Genomic DNA, 22,791 nt, shown 5'->3' with positions numbered 1-22,791 from the left:
GGGCTGTTTCTTTTTAGTCTAGTCTTCATGAAATTTACACACAATGAAAAGATCAACAGGCATTTCCAAATTAGATTAAAAACTAAAAAACGACAAAAATGGAGATACAAAGTTTCCGACAGCAGCGATATGTAGGGGTGTACTTATTCAGTTATATGAAGGATGACAAAAATGTTAATTCTAATTTTATCCTCTATCAACACTTTTTACGAAGACTTGAAATCTGTATCTTCAAATAAGTTGAAAAAGTCTAATCTTTTCATGGGGTGTACTTTCTTCTTCACATGACAGTATGTGTTAGGTATGTGTTTTCCTCTGAAGAAGAATCCAGATTAGGCCATAGCATGGGTCAGGCCTGGTTTATCATGTGTTTATTTTGCAATGTTCGATTTATTTTTTCCTCCATGATGATCTATTTCTGGCTATTTTAGACCACTTCCAAAAGTTCAACTATGAACACGGGGTCATGTTTATTCACGTGGGAATAGACAAACCATCTTAACTATCATATTTTACCTTTTTATGATGATAACTATGCAGAGGAAAAGCTGCAGACCACAGGCAATGCCTGGTCAAGGACAGAAAATGTAGCATTCTGATTTTGGATGTGAAACAATTTACAGGAGCCTCTAGCAATGTTATCTTCTCCTGATTAAGAGACCCGCTGTTGACCAGGCGAAGAGTTCCCTGAGACGTAACTCTTTACGTAAATGAAGGCTTTATCGAGGGACAGAGTGCCTGGGGGGGCTAAGCTGCCGCTGATAACACCGCTACAGACTGGTACAGTGCATCTCGGAACAGTCCTCAGCATTTCACATCAGGGTAGCCCTTCCAAGTTTCACCGGCGAATGCATCCGACTTCCTCCGCCGTGACCTTTCGGGTTGAGCAAGAATCGAAAACAAAGCAGGAGGAAAGGAGGCATATCGGAATACCTGCTCTTAGTACTACCTTTTTAGTACTAATTTTTACGTCATAGTTCATATGTTATATGTCATATGTTCATAGTATGTTATAATGTTATGTATGATCATTCATTTTTAAATATTGAGATTAATGTAAATACTTTATTTTTTTGTTTAATACATTAACAATTCATAGTTTGATACATTTACATATCCCTTTTCACAATGGACATCCCAAAGAAGCCGAGAGACAAATTTGCCATAGCTAGGGGTGGGTGATATGGCAAAAAATAATATATCACGATACTTGAAGACATTTTCACATCATATGCAACATGATAATTAGTGTTTCTGAGATTTAAGAAGCGGGAACAGACAAAATAGAACCTGTAGTGCCACATTTATGAAATACTACAATAATAATAATAAGAAGAAGAAGAAGAAGAAGAAGAATAAACTAATAACTAAAACGGTTTTTGTTCAATGTTTTACAAATTGCACTGCACTAAATCCAATTAAACAGGACTAATTATGCTCACTTTGAATCGCAGTTAGTCTGTGTTGTTTAAGACAATACCCCAGATATGCTCAGAAAAGCATACTGAGATATAATTTATCACGATAACAATAAAAGATTGTCATATTGCCCACCCCTAGCTGTAACGTTATGTCAGATAACGAGACAGATGAGTCTTTTGCTCACATAGATAGAAGCGATGACACAGAACTGAGTTAAAAATGTAAATCGTATAAATTCTTTGGTTAGCGATGCATTTTCATAGTTTAGCTGATTTACTGAGTGGATAGTCAAGTTCCTATTTAATTGCTAACTTAGTGGTCCGAGTTCCATCTTGAGTAAAAATACTTCAATAGGTGAACCTAAATCTCATTCAGGACTGATGACTCAGCATGTAATTGCAGTATTTATAGTGGATTTGTATAGATTTAAAGCTGTTCTAGTTGTACTGAAATCAGCAAAAATTAACTAGCGCTGTTTATCTCAGCTCTGTTGCGGCTAAATTAATGACTGAAAGACACTCAGGTTCCTTACCTAGATGTGGTACAACAGTTAGAACTAGAGCCAAACGAATTAACATGTTTTTGGCAATTTTGTTTTGTTTAAACATTGTTTATATATATATATATCTCGCTTCAATCTTTCAAAGAAAAGGCAGGGGTGGGGGGGTGGGGGGTTGTGCTTTGCAAAATTGTTTGGGGGACCACGTGGACATGATTTTTAGTAGCCTAATATCTTAGTCTTTAAAGGCCTTTATACACCGAGTGCGATTTACTCGGATGACAACAAATTAATTCGAGCATGAGTGTAACTGATGCTATCTTGCACACCAACCAATGATGGAACTGTCAACAAACAGAATTTTTTCACAAACATCAAAAGGATCAGAATTTCCAAAAGCAGCTCAAATGGAGCTCAAACTAGTCTATGTAGAAGGACTCAAACTCCCAGTTTCAGTACCGCTAACACTGGGTTTAACAAGCCAAGGCCCACTTGGCCTCACCATTTCCCTCAGGGGCATCCCCAGTGCCATCATAAGGGCCCGTTCATTATTTTATTAGCACAAATTAAGTCTGTTAGATGAGCCCTTGGAGAAGCAAGGGACTGAGCGAACACCAGTGTCGACTTCAGCATGAGAACTTGCCCAGAAAGCATTGTGAGGGCAAGTGAATTCCATTTGAATAAGCTCCTCACTGTCACCTCCTTCCCTTCTGCCGTGAGTGGCCACTTTTGTCATACAGATGTGATGCACATCCAAGTGGTAAGCTGAAGGGGGTGAGGGCAAGTTTACAAAAGAACTGAAATGGGGTAAAGTTTCAGCTTCTGAATAAAGCGATTAAGCTCCTCACACTATTTTCTCATTTAAAATGGACAAACAAACTGAGTTATGGAGATCTGAGCTGTGAGTGAGAGTTCACTAAGTTTGAACTCCTGAAATGAGGCAGAGAAACTCTCAGTTCTCCCATCACTTCTCTGAAGTGGAAAGCATCCTGCACCAAGTCACATCCTGCTAATTTTGTGAGAAGCAAAGGACCTTCTCAAGGATATTCTGCCCCTCTGCCCCGTTTGGTGTAAATGCAACAAAAAAATCACATCTTAACAATTTGCATTTTCGTGTAGCGTTCAGTGCATAACAGCCTTTACTCTGAAAACTGTAATGAATTCCATAACAGCCAGGGTTCTTGACATTTTCCACCTAAATGTCCAACTACTTAGAACTAGGAAGCATAAAGGCCCACAGGAAAACAAAATATTTGCTTAAAAATTTTCAACACAGTGATGCCTGCCTGCCTATCCCTCAACATTAGTGCAACATACATCATCATTTATGTTCACTGATACATGTATACAATATGTACCAGTAAACATAAAAGACTCACTGATCAGGCTAACATGAGCTTGTTTTATATCAGAAATCAGGCAGAATGGTGGTGGAAAATTTCTTCAATGGCATTTTTTGCATCAGTTGTTTGCAAGTGGACAACCGAAAAGCCAAGGGGAGTGTATTTTGTTTCTAGAGATAAGGGGCTAAAAGGTCACGAAGCTGCTTTGTGCACTGTTGTTGCAGGGCTTGTATAAATTTTGTTTACCATTTTTTTTTTCCACTGATGTTTACAATGAAGTGCCATCACTGGCTCACTATGGCTTCCTCATTTCCTTCAAGTATTGGACCACCAAAGGGTGCTTCGCTGCCCACCTGTGGTCCAAGGCCCAGTGGTTGAAAAACCCTGCACAAGAGTGTTCTAGAGTTCTGGTGGGGTCTAAAGGGTTAACAAAAGAAGAATACTAAATAAGGAAACAAATGCTTGAGTACTCAGCTCGTTCATGCCAGACCAAACATCGCATTTTCAATTCATGATTCATAATGTACGCCACATTATGAATAATAAATCGGAGTGTGGTGATTTTACTGCATTGATTTTGGATCAAGGTTGGATCAAGTATTATTGATTATGATGTTATTCAACAATGTTCTCATATTTTGCTGATATTCCACCAGAGTGTAAAGGCTTCTCCCAGTCACATGTGTGCATTCTGTGTATTTCTAGAATTGACATATCCATGCTCCGCCCACAAATGTGTCCTTTCGCACCGACTGTTGTGAGGTTGGACGAGCTTTACAGAACACTGGCAAAAATCCCAGTTATGTCAAAATGTTTCCTATAGAGTGTCTTATGTACAAATCTGCAGATACTGATATTTGAACATTTATAAAAATTAGAAACCGGGACTAAATCCACCTGGATTAGTGTCACAGGGCAATGTAAAATGGATCTGTACAGTGCCACAAATGCAGCAAAATAAAGTAATATCAGCACATTCGCCTGAACATCGTGCTGAGAATGATCCACCACCCAAATGGTACCTGTTTTGTGAGGGTCCATGGGGGTCCTGACCACTGAAGAACAGGGTAAAAGAGGGCTAACAAAGTATGCAGATGGACTACAGTCTGTAACTGTAGAACTACAAAGTGCACCTATATAGTAAGTGGAGCTGATAAAATGGACAATGAGTGTAGAAACAAGGAGGTGGTCATAATGTTACGCCTTTTCGGTGTATCATCAAATAACAGTTTGAGGTATCGGTCAAATCTAGAGTGTCCAATCCATTTTTACAGCCGTTATCTGCTGCTACCAATACGATACTGATCCCACTGTGAATCACTACTTTTGAATAATGTCAAAATAATCGAACTGAATCAAATCATACTTAAAAATTGAGATTTTATGATGCACTAAATCATAAATGTTACCAGCAGACCTATTCCCCCTACCAGTGTGTATTTACATTTTCGAGGTCAATGCAATCACAGTTACTGTTTATTATTTCATGAGGCCAATAGCATAAATATTGCACGGTAGTACTACCAACCAAAACATGTAGTCTGTACTTCAGAAACTGGCTGTCAGAAAAGACTAAAGCACCAGAATGTCCACTGATTTAAGATCCTGCAAATAGTTCATAAGCTGTTTGCTTCGTTCTGCTACATTAGAAGCACACTGTGACCAGTATCATGACTTTTTTAATAAAAAAAACAGGGAAATGTGATAAAAATTAAAAGCCCAGAAGAGAACCAAACAGAAATAAAACCAAAACCCACACAGTCTTCAGAAACACTCCGAAGCCAGCACGGCATGTTCTTAACCATCTGTTTGTCTTCCCTTTTTCCCTCCTGTGTTTTTTATTCTTAACCTTATTTTAGGAAGGGAGGATAGAGAGATGGTTAGATGTGACACTTTAGAGGGTCAAACTGTTCGAAAGTGCATTCTGTGGTCTTTTTCCCAAAGGTCTTTTTAGAGCTTCCATAAGCTAAATTATTACCTGTCAAGTTCTTCTCATAAATGGGCAAAACTAGAAGTATCTGACCTAATCAATGGGAAAAAAAGATGCTGAAGATTTATGTACGAGGTCTGAATGACGGGGAAAGTTCCAAACAAAGAAACACTTCTTTGCTTTCCCCTATAAAGAATCTCAGCATCTTTCCTGGGTTTAACCCCTTAAATTCCTTTAGGCTTATTATTCAGTAATAAAATGGAAAACAATGCAAACAGCTTGCATTATTTTTAAGCTATAAAAGAGAGGAATGGAAACCAGGACCAGCGCTTGGCCATTTAAGTAATCTCAGAAGTCAGTCTGGTGGGACTGTTAGGTGTATAACTGACAGTAGGCATCTCTTTTGTGAGCTTCTGAATGCATATGAGCCTTATATTTAGGCATTTAGTAAAAAATAGCAGAAAACCCTAATGTGCACCTTAATTTCCCCTTACTCTAAAACAGTGGTTGCCAAACTGTGGTACATGTACCCCCAGGAGGAGGGTCTAATTGCAGCACCATATGAGGGGATGTGATGTGTCTGACACCTGGTTGCTCGACAGTCAATGATAGTCAACATTGTCAAAGTTATGCTGTGCAAGCTGGCAGAACCACAGTAACCCCTGATGAATAAAGACCATTACGACTATTATGAATGTTTTTTGCCTCCATTCTTGCCTTTTTTGGGGAATTGGCTTGATGGTTAATATTGAAGACCACTAGTTTCCTTGTGAAGAATTAGAAATGTATCTGGAATCCGTCACTAGGTCACCTGTTAAACCATAAGGATCCTTTATAATATCAACCCAACAAGAAAAGCCAAAACACATTACAAACCCCCGAGAACCAAAAGAAACTCTAAATGGTTTCTATGTTTTATATTTATTTTAACATTATGATCAATTATTAAACATTAATTTAAATAACAGCTAGTATGGAGCAGATAGTGTAGAACTGCTAATAACACTGCTAATAGCTACCATTAGTAATGATATGCATCCAGACTGTAAGTTCAAGTCGGGAATCATAAAACTGTGAGACAGTACTCTACACATACATCAGACACGATACATACATGGTGATTCAAAAAGATTAAGCCGATTTCAAAGCGCCATATTTTTACAACCGTGAGGCGCCTAGGAACCAATCACATTCCAATTGAAAGAGGGGGTCATAGAGTTTCTGACTGTCACCGGAAGATGGCTCCCTTCAGTCTGAGAGGAGTTGAGACCCCTGAGCAGAAAGCGTTCTGTGTTCTCCACTTCAATAAGAGTGAATTCGTCATAACTGTGCGAGGAGATTTTCATGGGCAGTGAACCTCCAACATCTCAGAGCGTTCGTTGTTGGTTCCACAACACTGGATGATCTCCGAAATCTCACTGAAAGAGCCGTGAGTGCAGCGACACCCGACATGCTCAATCGAGTATGGGATGAGTTTGACTGTGGAGTTGATGTTGTCCGTACAGCTGGAGGAGGTTCATACTGAGCACTTGTAAAATTACATAATAAACTTTACGCTCATTTAAACCATTTACAGTTTACTGCATTGTTCTGTAATGAGTTACAAGTGAAATCAATCATTTTGAAATTGGATGAATCTTTTTCTCTGTATATGCATAGTTGTTTTAAATACCAAATAAATAATGTGTATTACAGAAGAAATTGTTTTACTCCAGCCCCTTATGAGTGCTGTGCATTCAGGAGAAACTAACAGTAGATACAATTCAGTTTATTGCGCGCTGCTGTGTGTGAACAGAGTGAGTATTCTTTACTAAGTGTTGTTAAGGCCTGTATCACTGTATCACTTTCACAGACGTCATAGCGAATAATTAGTTTGTAAGGTATCTGCTGTATTTAGTGCTTAGCCGTTAGCATTTTGTTGACATATTTCTAGCTCTGTTTCATGTTTGTAGCGCTGTTAAATTTTGAGAGGATTAAGTTACTGTGATATACATGGTCTGTGGCTCGGGGTATTGAATATTTTGTTTCTCGCTGTTCGTTTTACAGCCGCAGACTCTCTCTCTCACACACACAGTGTCATACCGACGCTGCAGCCTTTATGGTTACAGATGAAGAAAGTTCAGTCCTCTGCCTCCCTGAGCTCTGACAGAAGCTCCACAATGACCCACACCGAGAAAACAGTAGTACAGAAACATCCCTAACATTAGTTATGTGTTAAGTATTATTCATTTTAAGGCAAACATTATGATAAATGATACTTAAAGGTACACAACATTCATGTTTCCATTGGAAAGGGACATGTCTGTACTTTACGATTCAAAATAGAAAAACATATGCCTGGAGTCGGATGGCACGGTGGCGCGGTGGGTAGCGCTGTCGCCTCACAGCAAGAATGGCCTGTGTTAGATTCCCGGCCGGGCGACCAGGGTCGTTTCTGTGTGGAGTTTGCCTGTTCTCCCCGTGTCTGCGTGGGTTTCCTCTGGGTACTCCGGTTTCCTCCCACAGTCCAAAAACATGCAGTCAGGCTGATTGGACATGCTGAATTGCCCCTAGGTGTGAGTGTGTGTGAATGTGTATGTCAGTCTGTCTGCCCTGCGATGGACTGGCGACCTGTTCAGGTTGTATCCTGCCTTCCGCCCAATGACAGCTGGGGTAGGCTCCAGCACCCCACCGTGACCCAGAAGGATAAGCGGTTTAGATGATGTATGTATGTATGCCTGGAGTCAAGATGGAGAATATGGAATCAATGTAACTTTTAAAAAAGTTTAATTTACAAACAAAGAAGTTTAATGTCTTAAAGGGTAAGAGACTAAAAAGTTTGGGAACCATTGTCCTAAAATGTTATTAACCAGCCATGACATGTTTGGTGTCTGAACACTAATGTAGATGACAAATAATTGAAGCTTATATTTACCAGTTAAGCCACATTAAATTGTTAAGCAATCCCAAATGATCTGAAATGCTTCTTAGTTTTGGAAAAAAGTGTTGCATTGCCAAAGACAACAGCAACAGCCATCTTGAAGCCTGAATTCTGCTTGCACTTGTGGCCATTTTTTATAGATTGTTTATTGTGTGTCATACAGTGTCAGAAACCACACAAACAAGTCTTTAAAAGAGAACAATTGAACAACCTGACACAGTTTTAGGCAAATGTTTGATGTGGAATGCGGTTTTCAAGATACTAATTGGTAGGTATAAAGCTGCTTTCAAGTAGTCTCGGTTTTATCGGAATAAGACTTTCCCATCAATAAAATAGGCCAAAACTAATAGATGCCAGTTGGCTAATAAACTACACCCATTTCACAGTCTCAGTGCTCTGATCATCTGGTACATAAACCACATGAACATACAGGTCAGGTGAATGACTGCCTTCTCTGAGAAAACTACTGACCCACATAGACTTAAAGAAGTATAAGCTTCCACTACTTGTAAGCTACATTAGCTTTGCAGCAAAACTAAAGAAACAAACTTCAGGCAACAAACTATCAGGACTGATTTAGTTCTATAAGATCTGCCTCCCCACCATTTCATGTTCATTTCACACAGTGCCAAAAGCCACAAGGCAAGTCTATTTAAGATTACTTAACAACTCAAACAGTTTGAGGCAAGTATGTGTTGACTTAGGCATTCAGCACAATGCTAATTACTTGTTAGCTATATTAGCCCTGTAGCACTAGTGCAAAACTAAAGAAGCAAGCACCTGACATTCAACTATCACATTATGTCAGGGTCATTTAAGTCTATATGACCAGCTGCCTCACCAGTGGGATGGAACTCCTCACATCAATGCCAGTAATCGGGAGAAGTGGTAAGAATTCCCGGTGGATCAGTATTTCATCAAATTCAGTGTGACTGCGTGAATCTGGCAACAATATCATTCAATCTGGCACTGGCTGGCACTGGCTGGCACAATAGGCAGTGCTCTACCGAGTTTGTTACATTTGTTTCAAACCTTCAGTTTTATCATGTGTCAATTTTTTAATTTGAAGTTAAAACATGTAACTGGGGATGTTTCAAAGTAAGCTTACCGGACAAAAGATTAGTCATTTGCGACTGAGGTGTACCTAATAGCGTGTTATACCTCCACGAGTAACAGCTGCGATTTAACTTGGCATCAAGTGGACAAGTTCCTGGATGTAGGCGACATCAATGTTCAGCCTACAGTTCGGCCAGATTTCGTGGATGCCTTCCCTGGCGTCTTACTCGTTGTTCCAGGTAGTCCCACAGATTTTCAAGAGGATTCAAATATGGGGATTTTGTGGGACAGTCCAGATGTGTGATGGCAGCTCACCACTTGAAGCTCAATCCTAGCAAGACTGAGCTGCTATTCATCCCTGCAACTACAGGTCCTCATCATGATCTTGCCCTCTCATTTGAGAACTCTCTGATTGTTCTGTCTGAAGATGCAAGAAGTCTCGGTGTGATTCTGGATGGCCAGTTATCATTCTCGGCTCATATCGCGAACCTAACTCGGTCATGCAGATTTCTCCTGTACAACATCCAGAGGATCTGACCCTTTCTCACTCGAGAGCCACCCAGGTGCTAGTTCAGTCTCTTGTCATTTCAAGGCTTGACCACTGCAACTCGCTCTTGGCTGGTCTTCCTATGCGGCCATCAAGCCTCTGCAACTCATCCAGAATGCAGCAGCACGGCTCGTCTTCAATCTTCCTAAGTTCAGTCATGTCACTCCATTGCTGTGCTCCCTTCACTGGCTTTCTGTAGCTGCATGCATCAGATTTAAAACCCTGATGCCTACAAAGCCAAAAACAGACCAGCCCCTCCCTACCTGATGGCAATGGTCAAAACTCGAACGGTACCTCGAGACCTTCGAGCTTCAAGTACAGCTCGGTTTGACCTGCCATCCTTCTTTGTACTGGCACCCAGGTGGTGGAACGAACTCCCACTGGCTGTCCGAACATCAGGGTCTCTCGCGGTCTTCAAATGCAGACTTATCTCTGTATACAGCACTTGAATGAGCACTGAGTTAAGTAATTAATTGTAATGTATTGTACTGCACTTCTTGAAATGTATTGCACTGCACTGTTTAACTCTGCTCCTTTTTCTCTAGGTATCAACACAGACTTTTGTTTCTAGCAGTATCTGAGCTCAGGACTGGCTTTGTAACTAGCAAAGATACTTTCTCTAGGAAGACAAAGCACTTTTTGTAAGTTGCTCTGAATAAGAGCATCTGCTAAATGCTGTAAATGTAAATGTAAATGTGCAAATGCTCCTGAATGTCCATCGCCCTAATCAATCACATTTGGAGCCCTGTGAACACGAGAATTGTCATCTTGGAATACAGGGATAGGATTCCTTAGTAAGATGATGAGCAAAAGTCAAAACCTGGTTGTCTAGAAGCTTAATGTAGACACTGTGGTTCAAATTTACTGTCACCTCAACCAAAGAACCCAATTCCATGTTAAAACACACCCAGATCATCACAGAGCCTCCTCCAGCTTGAGCCACACCTTGCACACAGTCCTCAATAAAGGCTTCCTGAGGTCTATGATTAACACGACGCAGAAACGAGATTCATCTGATTCATCGTTTTCAGTCATGAACAGTCTAATTTTTGTATTTCTTCGGCAACTGTGATCAGACAACTCTGTGAGCAGAAGTGAGCAAAGGACCTGCGTTGACTTCTAGAAGCAATTTTTGCCTGGAAGTGAAGCTATTTTTATTCACAAGCCAAAAAACACGTCAGCGGTCCCTGTCCATCAGTTTCATCATTCTGCCGCAATTCTTTTGAAGATTTCCTGTAGACTGGGATTTTTGCCACTGCTGTTAGACCCTTATGAGCGTATGCTTCAATGTACCTGACTTCCTTCACACTATGGCCTTTGGCACACCCAAATGCAACCACTCCTTTCTGTTAATTATTAAAATCTGCTTTTTCTGCTATCCAATTTTCCACACATTGAACGAGACATTCACTGCACTATACCACCTCTTCTCAATCTATGAATCCTGTTGCACATGCTGCAGATATCTGCAGCCCGATCATCCGTGTAATGCCAGCTGCAGAAGCCTGAAGTTACTACCACCTTAAACACGCAAGGTGACTAATTTTTTGTCCGGGGAGCTTATATCTGTCCCTTAAAATATGTTATTTTATATCAGTTCACAGCAAAAAGAAAAAAAAAAAAACTAAAACATGATTTGCTGTTTCTGCAAGGTTGTTCTTTTACTACAAAAGCTGGCATAGGCTCTGTGAAAATGTATATGCAGACATGTAACATTACTGCAATGCATCGAGTCATTACAGGTAAGACATAAATGGGCTAAAAACATGCTTCATGCCCACTGTGGCAGTATGCTTTAGCCTAGGATGATTAGGTTTAGGTTTTTAAGTTTACTGTGTTGTTTTTCCTCATTTTTGCATATCTCAGTGGTCTGATTTTAACTGTCATTTTAACTGTCGTCTTCTTTGCGTCTGCCCACCATAGTAGTAACCTATGTTTTTGGCTTTAAATAATTAGGTATAGGTTTTTAAGTTAGTTGTGTTTTTTCCTTATCTTTGTACATCTCAGCTATCTGATTTTAATTTTGTCATCTTCTCTAGGCAGAAGCTGTGTCTGTGCTGAGCGGGTGCATGCTTTATAGTGAAGGGTGCTACAGTGTTGGTTGTGTTTATGTGAATCCAGCTTTTTGATTGCTATTGTTTTGCATCAGGGTGGAAGTGTTCGGATATGTAGGTTGATAACTGCACTGCCATTAGGAATAACATGAAGCCTGAGGTAATGACAATGTGGGACATTAGCACATTTTAAAACTGTATCTTCAAAGTTTACCTACCCACTTTACATGAGTGTGCAAAGTTTGAGGTGGACTGGTCTGCATCACGTAACTCCTGGTCTGAGAACAGTCCACTCCGGCCTTGCCTTATGTTGATATATGAATGTTAACTGACTGACATTTTAGACGAGGAAGCGTTGAATCTGAGGATACATAATATTTGACGAGAATGTGATCATGTAAAACGCAAAGGCCTGCAAAAGCAGAAGGGCCTGAAATGTCAGCCCAAAAGAGCTTTACGCGTGAAGGGTTATTGATTGTGAAGAGTATCTTGTACATAAGACCCAAAAGTCAATGGTTGTAGCTCCAGTCCAGGCATTAAACTCACGAAGAAAGCAAAGATGATACTTCTCAAGCTTCTCTTGCTGTCCATGTCCTTGGCCCAGTCTTGTCAGCATGTAGGAATTCGCAGGGAGCTGTCATTTTTGAAAGTCTCGTCACAGTACAAAAGTGAGATGCTTGCGTTTAAACATAGCGGACCAAAACAATAGACCAGTCAATGTCTCCAGCCTCCTCGACCAAAACCCATTCCCCCTCTGATCTGCCTAATTCACCGTGACCATGTTATCCCCCATTGCAAAACCCAGTGCTGCCGAGACCACAATATGTTCATGTTAATAAAAGCCAGCTGTAGCTCTCCTTGCTGAAGGAGAGAAAGGAAGAAAGCACTGCTCCAAACAAATAACATGGCCGCCATGAGTGAGAACGCTCCAAACAGGATGTGGCCGCCACCCCCACCAGAGCAAATATTTTGCCGAGTCACACTTGCTTAGGACGAGGGCGGAGAGACACAGACATAACAGACCTTTCCTTTTCGTTCTGCCTTTTCTTTTTTTAAAATTGTTTTTTTTTTTTCTTCAGTCTTTTCATTACTCGACTGTTGCCTTTGCAGAGCCCGTTAGCCGTAAATCCCAGCCAGTCATGCAACGGCACATGTAAATACCCGACAATTACGCAAACTTCAGTCTAGCTTCTGAATCGGTCACCACAGCCTGTCACTTTAGGAGTCGACATAGTCCGACTTGTTTATTTGGGCTCCCTCGCTAGGGCTTAACATTTCTGTGGCGAAGTGTATAGTCTTCATGATGACCAGTTTATTCGCACAGTAAAAACACGAATCACTTAATGACTTGTAAACCTCTCCAGCCGCACAGACTTTACTATGTGTGGTTTGTGAGCACTGCTGTTGTTGATCAGAACCTCTGGTGCTGTACCTAAAACTGGCCTGCCACTTACTTCATTGCAGGGATTTTCAAAAGAGAAACTGATCTTTCTGGAAGTCAAGCTCTGAAAGTCTATCCCTAATTACACAGTACATTGGCAGAGCTAGTTGTTTTAGTATTAGAAGTTTGTAACTGCAACTTACAGCCATTCTTTGCTGGGTTTTCAATAGAAACCCCAATTTGCCACAAGTCTAACTCTGAGAGTCTCTCTGTAGACTGACTATTGACTAGCATTAGCATTTTGTAACTGCTACCATTCTTTGTAGGAGTTTCAACGGAGAAAGCTTCATCTACATATCTAGTCTTTCCCTAATTGCACATTGGTAGTGCTGGCTGCAAGATGTATTAGCATTAACTATGACTTACAGTCATTCTTTGTTGAGTTTTCAACAGAGAAACTCTGAAAGTCTCTTTGTAGCTAAATGCTAGGAAACTGGCCAGATAGATCAGCATTAGCTGTTCATCTGACAGCCACTCTATAGTACAGCAAGTTTATTCGTTTTTGCGAGTGTGTATATTACATTATACTTTGCTCCTACAGAACACAAACACCTCCCGTTTTTAAGGACGTAACTAAAAAGGCTGAGACAGCCCAGATTTATTACTAACTAGGCTAACTACTTTAGCTGATGTAAGCAAGGTCTAGAAACAGTGAAAAATCTGCTTCCATGACAAACATTGGTGCATTCTCTGCTGGCGAGAAAAGACCAGCAGTAACATTTATCAGAGTCATTATCATCTAGCATTGCACTGTCTAGCTATAGTTTAAGCTCATTAGCTCATCTGAGACACCCTCTCTTACTCATCTAACAAGAAAGCCTACTGACCAGTTTGAAACTTTTATAAAAGTCTTCAAATGTATACGTCTCCCTGCTGCCAAATTCTTGGCAACACCAATGCCGGCATCTAAAAAGGTAAAGCTACAAGGTTATTATGTAATAATAATAGCCAACGTCAATTTTTTGCATTGTCCGTTTTTTGCATTTTCCTTCCACGCAGCTAATCCGTTCATTAACCTTTAGTTGATATATTGATAGAGTTGACTGCTACAGAAAATGTTTAGCAAGGCATATTAGCATTAGCATGCTGCATTCACAGTTGCTGTGTAACTGTGTAGGAATACATACAAATTCTCAGAGCATATTGTCGCTGTCGGAACAAAACCTTGTATCTCCATTTTTGCCATTTTTCATTGTTTTGACATAATGAGAAAATGCCTGTTACTCTTTACATTGTCTGTAAATTTCATGACAAATGGACCAAAAGAAACGGCCCAAAATGACTTGGAAAAAAGTCTGGTTCCATTGACTTACATTATAAGTACAGCTGGTTTTTTCCTTCTCCTGTAAAGTTACCATTTTGGTCACACGAGGTTTTGTTCCGACAACAGCGACATATGACTGTACAGAGGAATGGCCTTACTTGTAGAGGCTATCAGGCTCCAGGCACTTGAAGATCAGTGAGTAGATAGCTGAGTGAGGATGTTCTCCACTTCTTCTTCCTGGCACCACACATGAGGAACCCAAGCCTGAGAACAAGTCATCCACCAGACTCAGCACCTCTCCTGACAATCAGAGACAGAAAATGTGAGTGAGAAAAACTCTGTAGGAAAACACTTAAATAATCCCAGGCTGGAAATTTAAAACTAACACTGTGAATCTTACACCAGCTGTCCTTGTTGTAAGTTTGGCCTTCATTTTTCTATTAGAGCTAATCAGCAAAGAGCAGCTGACTCAACGAATCTCCTATGTTTATACAAAAGCCTTCTAGGAAACGCCACATACTTTTATTTCATTTTACTACTGTCTTTTTCATTTCTTTGAGGAGAAACATTACATTGCAGTTGGCACCCGTGTGTCTCGTAAACACTAGCTGACCACATGACTTCTCTGAAGACTGCATACTGGAAAGTTATGATACACTAACAAAACAGTTCCCAGCACTACCCAAGAGGTGGACGATTTAAAAAAGAAAGCAAGCAGCAAAACATCTTGATTTTAGAGACCTTCCTGTAAACGAACATACCTCGCAGACCTGATTCGTTTTGCTGATGGGCGCCAAAATACATATCAATATAGCATGATGTGTCTAGGTTGTATGGAACAGGGGGGCAGTTAAAAATGGCTTGCAGAAGGGAGGTCTAGGAAAAAAGGAGGGGTCTGAATGAATGAAGGATTTAGCCACTTTTCCAGAAAGCAGACTGTATATAAGGAAAACTTCCCCCTCACATTCTGACACCTTGAGAGTGCCCAAGCCAAAATCTCTTTTCCTAAGGTCCCAAACCCCCCCCAGCCTTCTCTCTGGGGTCCACCACGTCTCAAGAACTTCTGTATATTTTACAAACTTGACATTAATTAAACAGAAAACAATGGAATGGTAACTCCACATTAGACCACAAAGAGACCCATGTTGAATAATCTGAATGATGGAATGCCTTGAATTCATGCATAGTTTCCTCTCTTCCAAGAAATCCAAACATCTTATGTTCTATATGATACAATATTTCATCCACACTCCCCTTGAAGCTGACAATGAAAACAAAGTATGGTAAATATTCCTACACTCCATACGCTATATTTAATGCAAAATTAGCCAAGGGGTTACAGGAGGCTACAATGAGAGACATTGTACCCCGCTATAACCCTTGTGGGGTGCAGGGGAGTGTGAACGTGTACATTCACGTGCATTTACGCCTAATGTCTAATTAATTATTTCAAAATAATCAAAATGAAATGTGTGACAAATTGAACATAATCAGTTGTAATCACTCTTTTTTAAAAACTGTGGTCTGAAGTCTTTCTAATCTTTTTTTTTTCCTTGAAAGAAGAATGACATCAAAGCCAACCTTTGGGTCAGTAGTGGTCATTCTTACACATGCTTAGCTCAAGCATAAGAATGTTTTGTATATGCAAACTTGAACAATGTACTTGGTGAAGCGGCCTGTGAAACCTGGTCAGTGTTTGACCACAGAACAGCCCTTGTCTGGACATTTTTGGGTGGCAGACCTCTTTCAGCCTAGCAGTGGGACTGAACCATACCGACACTACTCAAAACACCATGCCAACACCAGGTCATTGTCACTGCTGTGCTGAGGATGGTCCACTACAAACATAATACCTGGTCAACAGAGACTGACCGATAATGAATGAGGCACAACAGTGGTCATGCTACTTCTGGAGTTCCACTTTCCTTTAGAGTTTAGTACCAACCTGCATCTAATCAATCAGGGACTTCTGAAGAAATTAATCAGCTAGAGCAGGAGTGGAAGACCATGGTTCAAACTACAGACTATAGGAAGGCAGATCTTCAGGGTTGGGGTTGGTGACCACTGGGGTAGAGGGTAGCTGACAAACTGTTCATGACAACCGACGGACAACAGTTTGTAACTGTACACCTATATGATGGACTTATAATGTAGGCAGAGATCATAACATGGTCACTGAGTGGATGTTTTTCATGTGACTTACGAAGACCTTCAGCCCACACATTGGAAAGTATTTCCATCTCTGTATGTTCCTATGGATGGGGGCTTTAAGTAGAAGATGGATCTCTGACAGAAGCCACATTGTCTTGGCAGACAAAAAAAAAGTCCCTCCGTCTTTGATGTAGTCCAGGCCGGCCGCTGGTGGGCCTCTGCGTTGCGTAAACACTGCTGTTATGATTTTACCGTCCGTGTGGCCTTGGCCTGAATAGCGTGGGGGCTCTGGGAGAATTTATGGAACATATCTGCCGTTACGTCTCGTTTGTTTGCTTTTTTTGCACCCGCGCGCCCAGAAGCGGGGGCCGCCTGGTTCGTGTTAAATGTTAATTGCTCTGCAAAGTGTTCAGAGATACAGTATTGCTCAGGCTGTGGAATCACACACACACACACATCCTCCAAGCGCTCCATGATGATCTAAGCGACACTTTTATGAGTTTTTCCCTCCTTTCTTTTGAGTTAACCCCTTAAACTGCAGGCTCATTATCCAGCAGCTACTATGGGTTATTCAGTAACTGCAATAGACACTCTTAGAACTAGACTGCTGATGACACCACTATATACACCATATACTCCCTGCTACTGTAAAATGAATGCTTGTCTATGAATGCAAAGTGAATATATTGCCAAAAATTCTGACATAACACAAATTGTGAGATCTTCTGTGTTTTCCTGCAGCCATTTCCAAGACATTTCATGAGTTTTCATTCATGACTAAAATAATGTAATCTAGCTGGTCTGAGTGGATCAGACACAGCAGTGCTGCTGGAGTTTTTAAACACCTCAGTGTCACTGCTGGACTGAGAATAGTCCACCAACCAAAAATATCCAGCCAACAGTGTCCTGTGGGCAGCGTCCTGTGACCACTGATGAAGGACTAGAGGATGACCAACACAAACTGTGCAGGAACAGATGAGCTATCGTCTCTGACTTTACATCTACAAGGTGAACTGACAAGGTAGGAGTGTCTAATAGAGTGGACAGTGAGTGGACACAGTGTTTAAAAACTGATCCACTCAGACCAGCACAACACAGACTAACACACCACCACCACGTCAGTGTTACTGCAGTGCTGAGAAAGATCCACCACCCAAATAGTACCTGCTCTGTGAGGGTCCATGGTGGCCCTGACCACTGAAGAACAGGGTAAAAGGGGGCTAACAAAGTATGCAGAGAAACAGATGGACTACAGTCTGTAACTGTAGAACTACAAAGTGCACCTATATAGTAAGTGGAGCTGATAAAATGGACAATGAGCATAGAAACAAGGAGGTGGTCATAATGTTATGCCTGATCAGTGTAACTGATTCATTGTTTCATAGGGATAAATGTAGTTGCCTGTATATATGTAACCACACTCATCTTAGTATTAATATACAGTTGTATGCAAAAATTTGGGCATCCCTGGCCAATGGACATAGTTTGATGATTTTTGTACCTCTGCAGCAAACAATTAAAAAAAAATCTGTGCATGCAAATGCATAGTTACGTTATATTTCATTCATTTAAAAAGTAGAAAACAAAATAGCAACTGTAGCACAACAAAGTTTGGATACCTCACTAAGTCAGTACTTTCCAACACCCCATTTGGCAAACATCACAGCTTGCAAACACTTTTTGTAGCCAGAATCTTTCTATACCTCTTAAATCTTCATTGTAAGAATTTCCACCCACTCTTTCCTTGCAGAATGCCTCTAGTTCTGTGATATTCATAGGCTGTCTTGCATGAACAGTGTTTAAGATCTCTGCACAGATTTTCAATGATATTCATGGGAATGTGAGAACCATTCCAAAAGCTTCAGCTTGCGTTTCCTGAACTACTGTATGGTGGATGTTGAGGTATGTTTTGGGTGATTGCACTGCTGAAGAAGCCAGCCTCTTTCCAGCTTCTGTTTCTTGACTGACTGTGTTTCTTCCAGAATTTGCTGATATTCAGTGGAATCCATTCTTCCATCTACACAACGTTTCTGGTGCCACTGGCTGTTATATAACCCAAAAGCACAGAAGATTCACCCCACGATTAACAGTTTGCAAGGTGTTCTTTTCATCAAATGCTGCTCCTTTTTGTCTCCAAGCATACTTTTGATGGTTCCTTTTATTTTTAAACTTCATCGGCCCTCAGCACTTGTTTCCAAAAAGCCTCTGGCTTATCTAGATGTTTTGCGTATTTCAGACATTGACTTTTGTGATGAGGTTTCACGTATATATAATGTGCATATAGATAATGTGCATTAGTGTGTCACAGCAGAATGGTGCACTACCACTCTTGTGTCAACTAAACCTTGTTGTCCCCTTTGTAAGAATGAGGTTTAGTTTAGCTAGCTCTCGACTGACAGCAGATTGCTCAGATAAATCAGGGGCTAAGAAGCTTCTTCTATAATATTCAGAGTATATTCACAGCAAAAAGGGCCTGGGTTCGATCTCCAGCTAGGTGTCCAGGGTCCTTTCTGTGTGGAGTTTTTTAAGTTCTCCCCGTGTCTGTGTGAGTTTCCTCCCACAGTCCAAAAACATGCAGTCAGGCCAACTGGACACGCTAAATTGCCTCTAGGTGTGAATGTGTCTGTCTGTCTGTCTGTCTGTCCTGCGATAGACTGGCAACCTGGCCAGGGTGTATCCTGCTTTCTGCCCAATGACCGTTAGGATAGGCTCCAGCACCACCCACGGTGACCCAGAAGCATAAGCGGTTTAGAAAATGTGTGTCTATGCCTCCCAAAACTCAAATGCCCCATTTATGTAACTGCCATAAGTTATATTGTATCCAGTGTGGAAAAGTGAATGTAAACTCAGCTTGATTGTAATGTAATAGACCGATTCCCACAGAGGGAAATATAGCGCTATTTAAAGTTAGCATTAACAACAGAAGTTAGAGAAAAACAAAAGCTTTTCAAAAGAAAAATACATTATATTGAGAAAGATCCGATGTTTTTTTCTTTGCAGAGATAAATGAAAGAAATACATCAGATTTTAAATCTTTAAAAAAACAAAAGATCTTTAAAATCAGTGTTGGGGGGGGGTGTTTGCAAAGTTTCTCTGCAGTTCTTTTCCTCATGCGATTAGTAGTGACAGGGGGTCAAGGGGTGATTCAGACTGGATATTGATATGACACTGCCTGCTCCTCCGCCAGTCTCCCTCTCATTGGCACAAGCATGTGTGGAATGCAGCCGCGGAGCCAGAATCTGGCAGCTTCCTGACAGCTCCGTGCGGAGAGAGGCCATGCCGAAGGGAGGAGGAGAAACGCAAAGACTTCGAACGAGGAAGGAGGAGGAGTAGAAGGACAAGAGTGTGTGTGTATGTGGGGAAAAAGGAGGGGGAGGGTGGGGTTGGTGGGGTGGGGGGACAGGAGCCGAAAAAAATTCAGTTTGAAGTTTTATGTTTCTGGATGTGGTTTGGATCGAATCGGATATCTTTGTATGTTTTGATAATCAGAATAAATCAGCAGGCTGATCCGTGACTGGGAAGACGGGAATGGACCGTTCGCGGGGGCCCCATCCAGGGGTGCGCTAGTAATTATCATATAATCCAGATATGCTAAAGGGAGAAAGAGACTAAAATCGAGTCAACAAACCTCAATTGAGAATCTGCATTCATGTCCTAAATGGTGACCCAAGCTGTACCTCCCAGGCCAAATTAAAAATAAGAGCAGCAAATAATCAAATGTACACAATTTACCTCTTACAACAAATATACTTGGTCAGTTTTGGTGTTTACTTCTTCAGTTTTTCCATGATATACATCGACCAGGCATAACGTTACGACCACCTCATTTCTACACTCATTGTCCATTTTATCAGCTCCACTTACTATATAGGTGCACTTTGTAGTTCTACAGTTACAGACTGTAGTCCATCTGTTTCTCTGCATACTTTGTTAGCCCCCTTTTACCCTGTTCTTCAGTGGTCAGGACCCCCATGGACCCTCACAGAGCAGGCGCTATTTGGGTGGTGGATCATTCTCAGCACTGCAGTAACACTGACGTGGTGGTGGTGTGTTAGTGTGTGCTGCGCTGGTCTGAGTGGATCAGACACAGCAGTGCTGCTGGAGTTTTTAAACACTGTGTCCACTCTCTGTCCACTCTATTAGACACTTCTTCCTTGTCAGTCCACCTTGTAGATGTAAAGTCAGAGACGATAGCTAGAAAATAGTCAGTTTGAAAAAGAGATAGTAAACAGATGCCAAACATGATAAATGATGTTGTACCTTTATTTCACTCAATTGATACACAAAGAGGGTAAAATGAACTTATACCTGGCTATTATTGATTCTCCCTGCTGGCATTCTATAGCAGCACTCTGCTAAGCTGTGCTATGCTACATGATACCAGTGTGTGATGGCCTTTACAGCAAAGTAATTCCCGAACTCTATGCAATATCAAATTGAAAACGAAGTAATACAGACACCCTATCTATCCATCCATCCATCCATCATCTAAACCGCTTATCCGCGGTAGCGGTGGGGTGCTGGAGCCTATCCCAGCTGTCATTGGGCAGAAGGCAGGATACACCCTGGACAGGTCGCCAGTCCATCGCAGGGCACACCCTATCTAGCTCTCTTCAATTATTTAAATTATTTGAAATATAATTTTAATTTTAAAGTTTTCTCCCCTTGATTTCATACAGTAGAGACAAAAAACAGGCCTAGTCAGTCTTACTGCCATTTTTTTGTAAAGCAAAGTTTTATTTGTCTATAGGCGAAATAAAGATTTTATTGTTTAAAGGGGTATTTTTTTTTAAAGGTGCCAAAAGCAAAAATATTGCTGTGGCCCAAAAAACTGCTGCATACCGAACTGGGGGCCCCCTGTACCACTGCATCTCCACTGCTTTGAAGCAAGCATGTAGGTGCAAGGTGCTAATTTGTGGCGTAAAAGCTTCCAATACTTCTTAAGGCCTTTACGCACTGTATCATTTCTTTGTGCAATTTATTCAAACCTCAATAAACAAATTTGAACACGTGCATAATTGATGATATCGTACGACATTGGAAATGCAACATTATTTTATCAGCCCAAATATCAGCATCAATTTTTTTTGTGTGTCGGCATGGCAACAAGAACTAGAACTTTTTGACAAACGTCAAAACGATTTGTTTGTCCTGTATTTTAACATGAATGGTGTTAGCATCTCCAAAAGTATCTCCGTGGGGACTGTAAAAGACAACCAAGCTGTACGTGGACGCTCTCAAAGCTTCAGCTCCTGAATGAGGGAGTGAAATTCTCCTTTTTCCTCCTTTTGCTTTTCCAAAATGGAAACTTCCCCAACTAAAAGTCACAGTTTGCCTGTCTTTTGAGGAGCAAAGTCTTTCTGCACTTGAAGACACTGCTCAACTGCAGTGCGTCTGGTTTGTATAGGTTTGATGATCAATTTTTGATCACAATTAGAGACAATTATGGTAACTGTTCACATTTCATTGCTTTAACACAAGCTTTGCTTCATGTGTGGTCTATTATGGGCACTTTGATGCTGAATAGTTAAATTTCCTTTATATAACCTGCACCTATTTTGGATACTGTGCGCAGAACACCATCCATCCAGCACTGCATTCAGATCTAAAGCCTGTAGTATGCATCGCCTGCCCAGGGTGAAAAAACCTCTTGACTTTCGCTGCAGCCACTCTTCCGTTCAGTGCACACGCTTCACACGAGTCCCTTAAGGCCATGTGCATCCTCATAAAAGTTGCATGGGTTTTACAGCCACACGTCTTGCATGCATGTGTGCGAGTGTGTTGGAGTGACAGCAACATGTATGCTGAAACAAGTGGCCTTCAACCCCTTTGGCACATACCACCCTCCAGATGGTGACAACTGCAGTGCCCTGCAGTGTCCACAGTGACTCCTCTCACTGGATTTGTACAGAGGTCATCACCCGCCTTACAAGTCATGTCATTACCTCTGTATGCAAACTGGCCTATTTTACATTTGCCATATAAATTCCACAGAAGAGGAATACTAATAGATGGGTCTTGTTCACAAAGATAGTGACTATAAATTCACAATATTCCCCTCATTTTTGATTGTAAGCAATAAGCCAAGACTTCCAGTTTTACACTGGAGCTATGGAGCTAATAAAGCTAGGAAGTAATAGAAGCTTATACCCCACCAATTAGCA

The 22,791-nt window shown here is 41.0% G+C and overlaps 1 protein-coding gene across 1 annotated transcript in view; it reads right to left on the bottom strand.

Moving 5' to 3' along the window:
* The window catches only part of LOC118814606 (astrotactin-2-like), a 697,894-nt gene that overhangs the window by 30,483 nt on the left and 644,620 nt on the right, over positions 1 to 22,791 (bottom strand). The window contains exon 21 of the mRNA XM_036580304.1: positions 14,635 to 14,776. Coding sequence (XP_036436197.1) covers positions 14,635 to 14,776 — 142 coding nt within the window. The remainder of the gene's footprint in view (positions 1 to 14,634; positions 14,777 to 22,791) is intronic.

Source organism: Colossoma macropomum, unplaced genomic scaffold, assembly GCF_904425465.1.
Source record: "Colossoma macropomum unplaced genomic scaffold, Colossoma_macropomum, whole genome shotgun sequence".
NCBI lineage: Eukaryota > Metazoa > Chordata > Actinopteri > Characiformes > Serrasalmidae > Colossoma > Colossoma macropomum.
The sequence above is the reverse complement of the archived record's forward strand: the minus strand, read 5'-3'. Positions and strand labels throughout refer to the sequence as shown.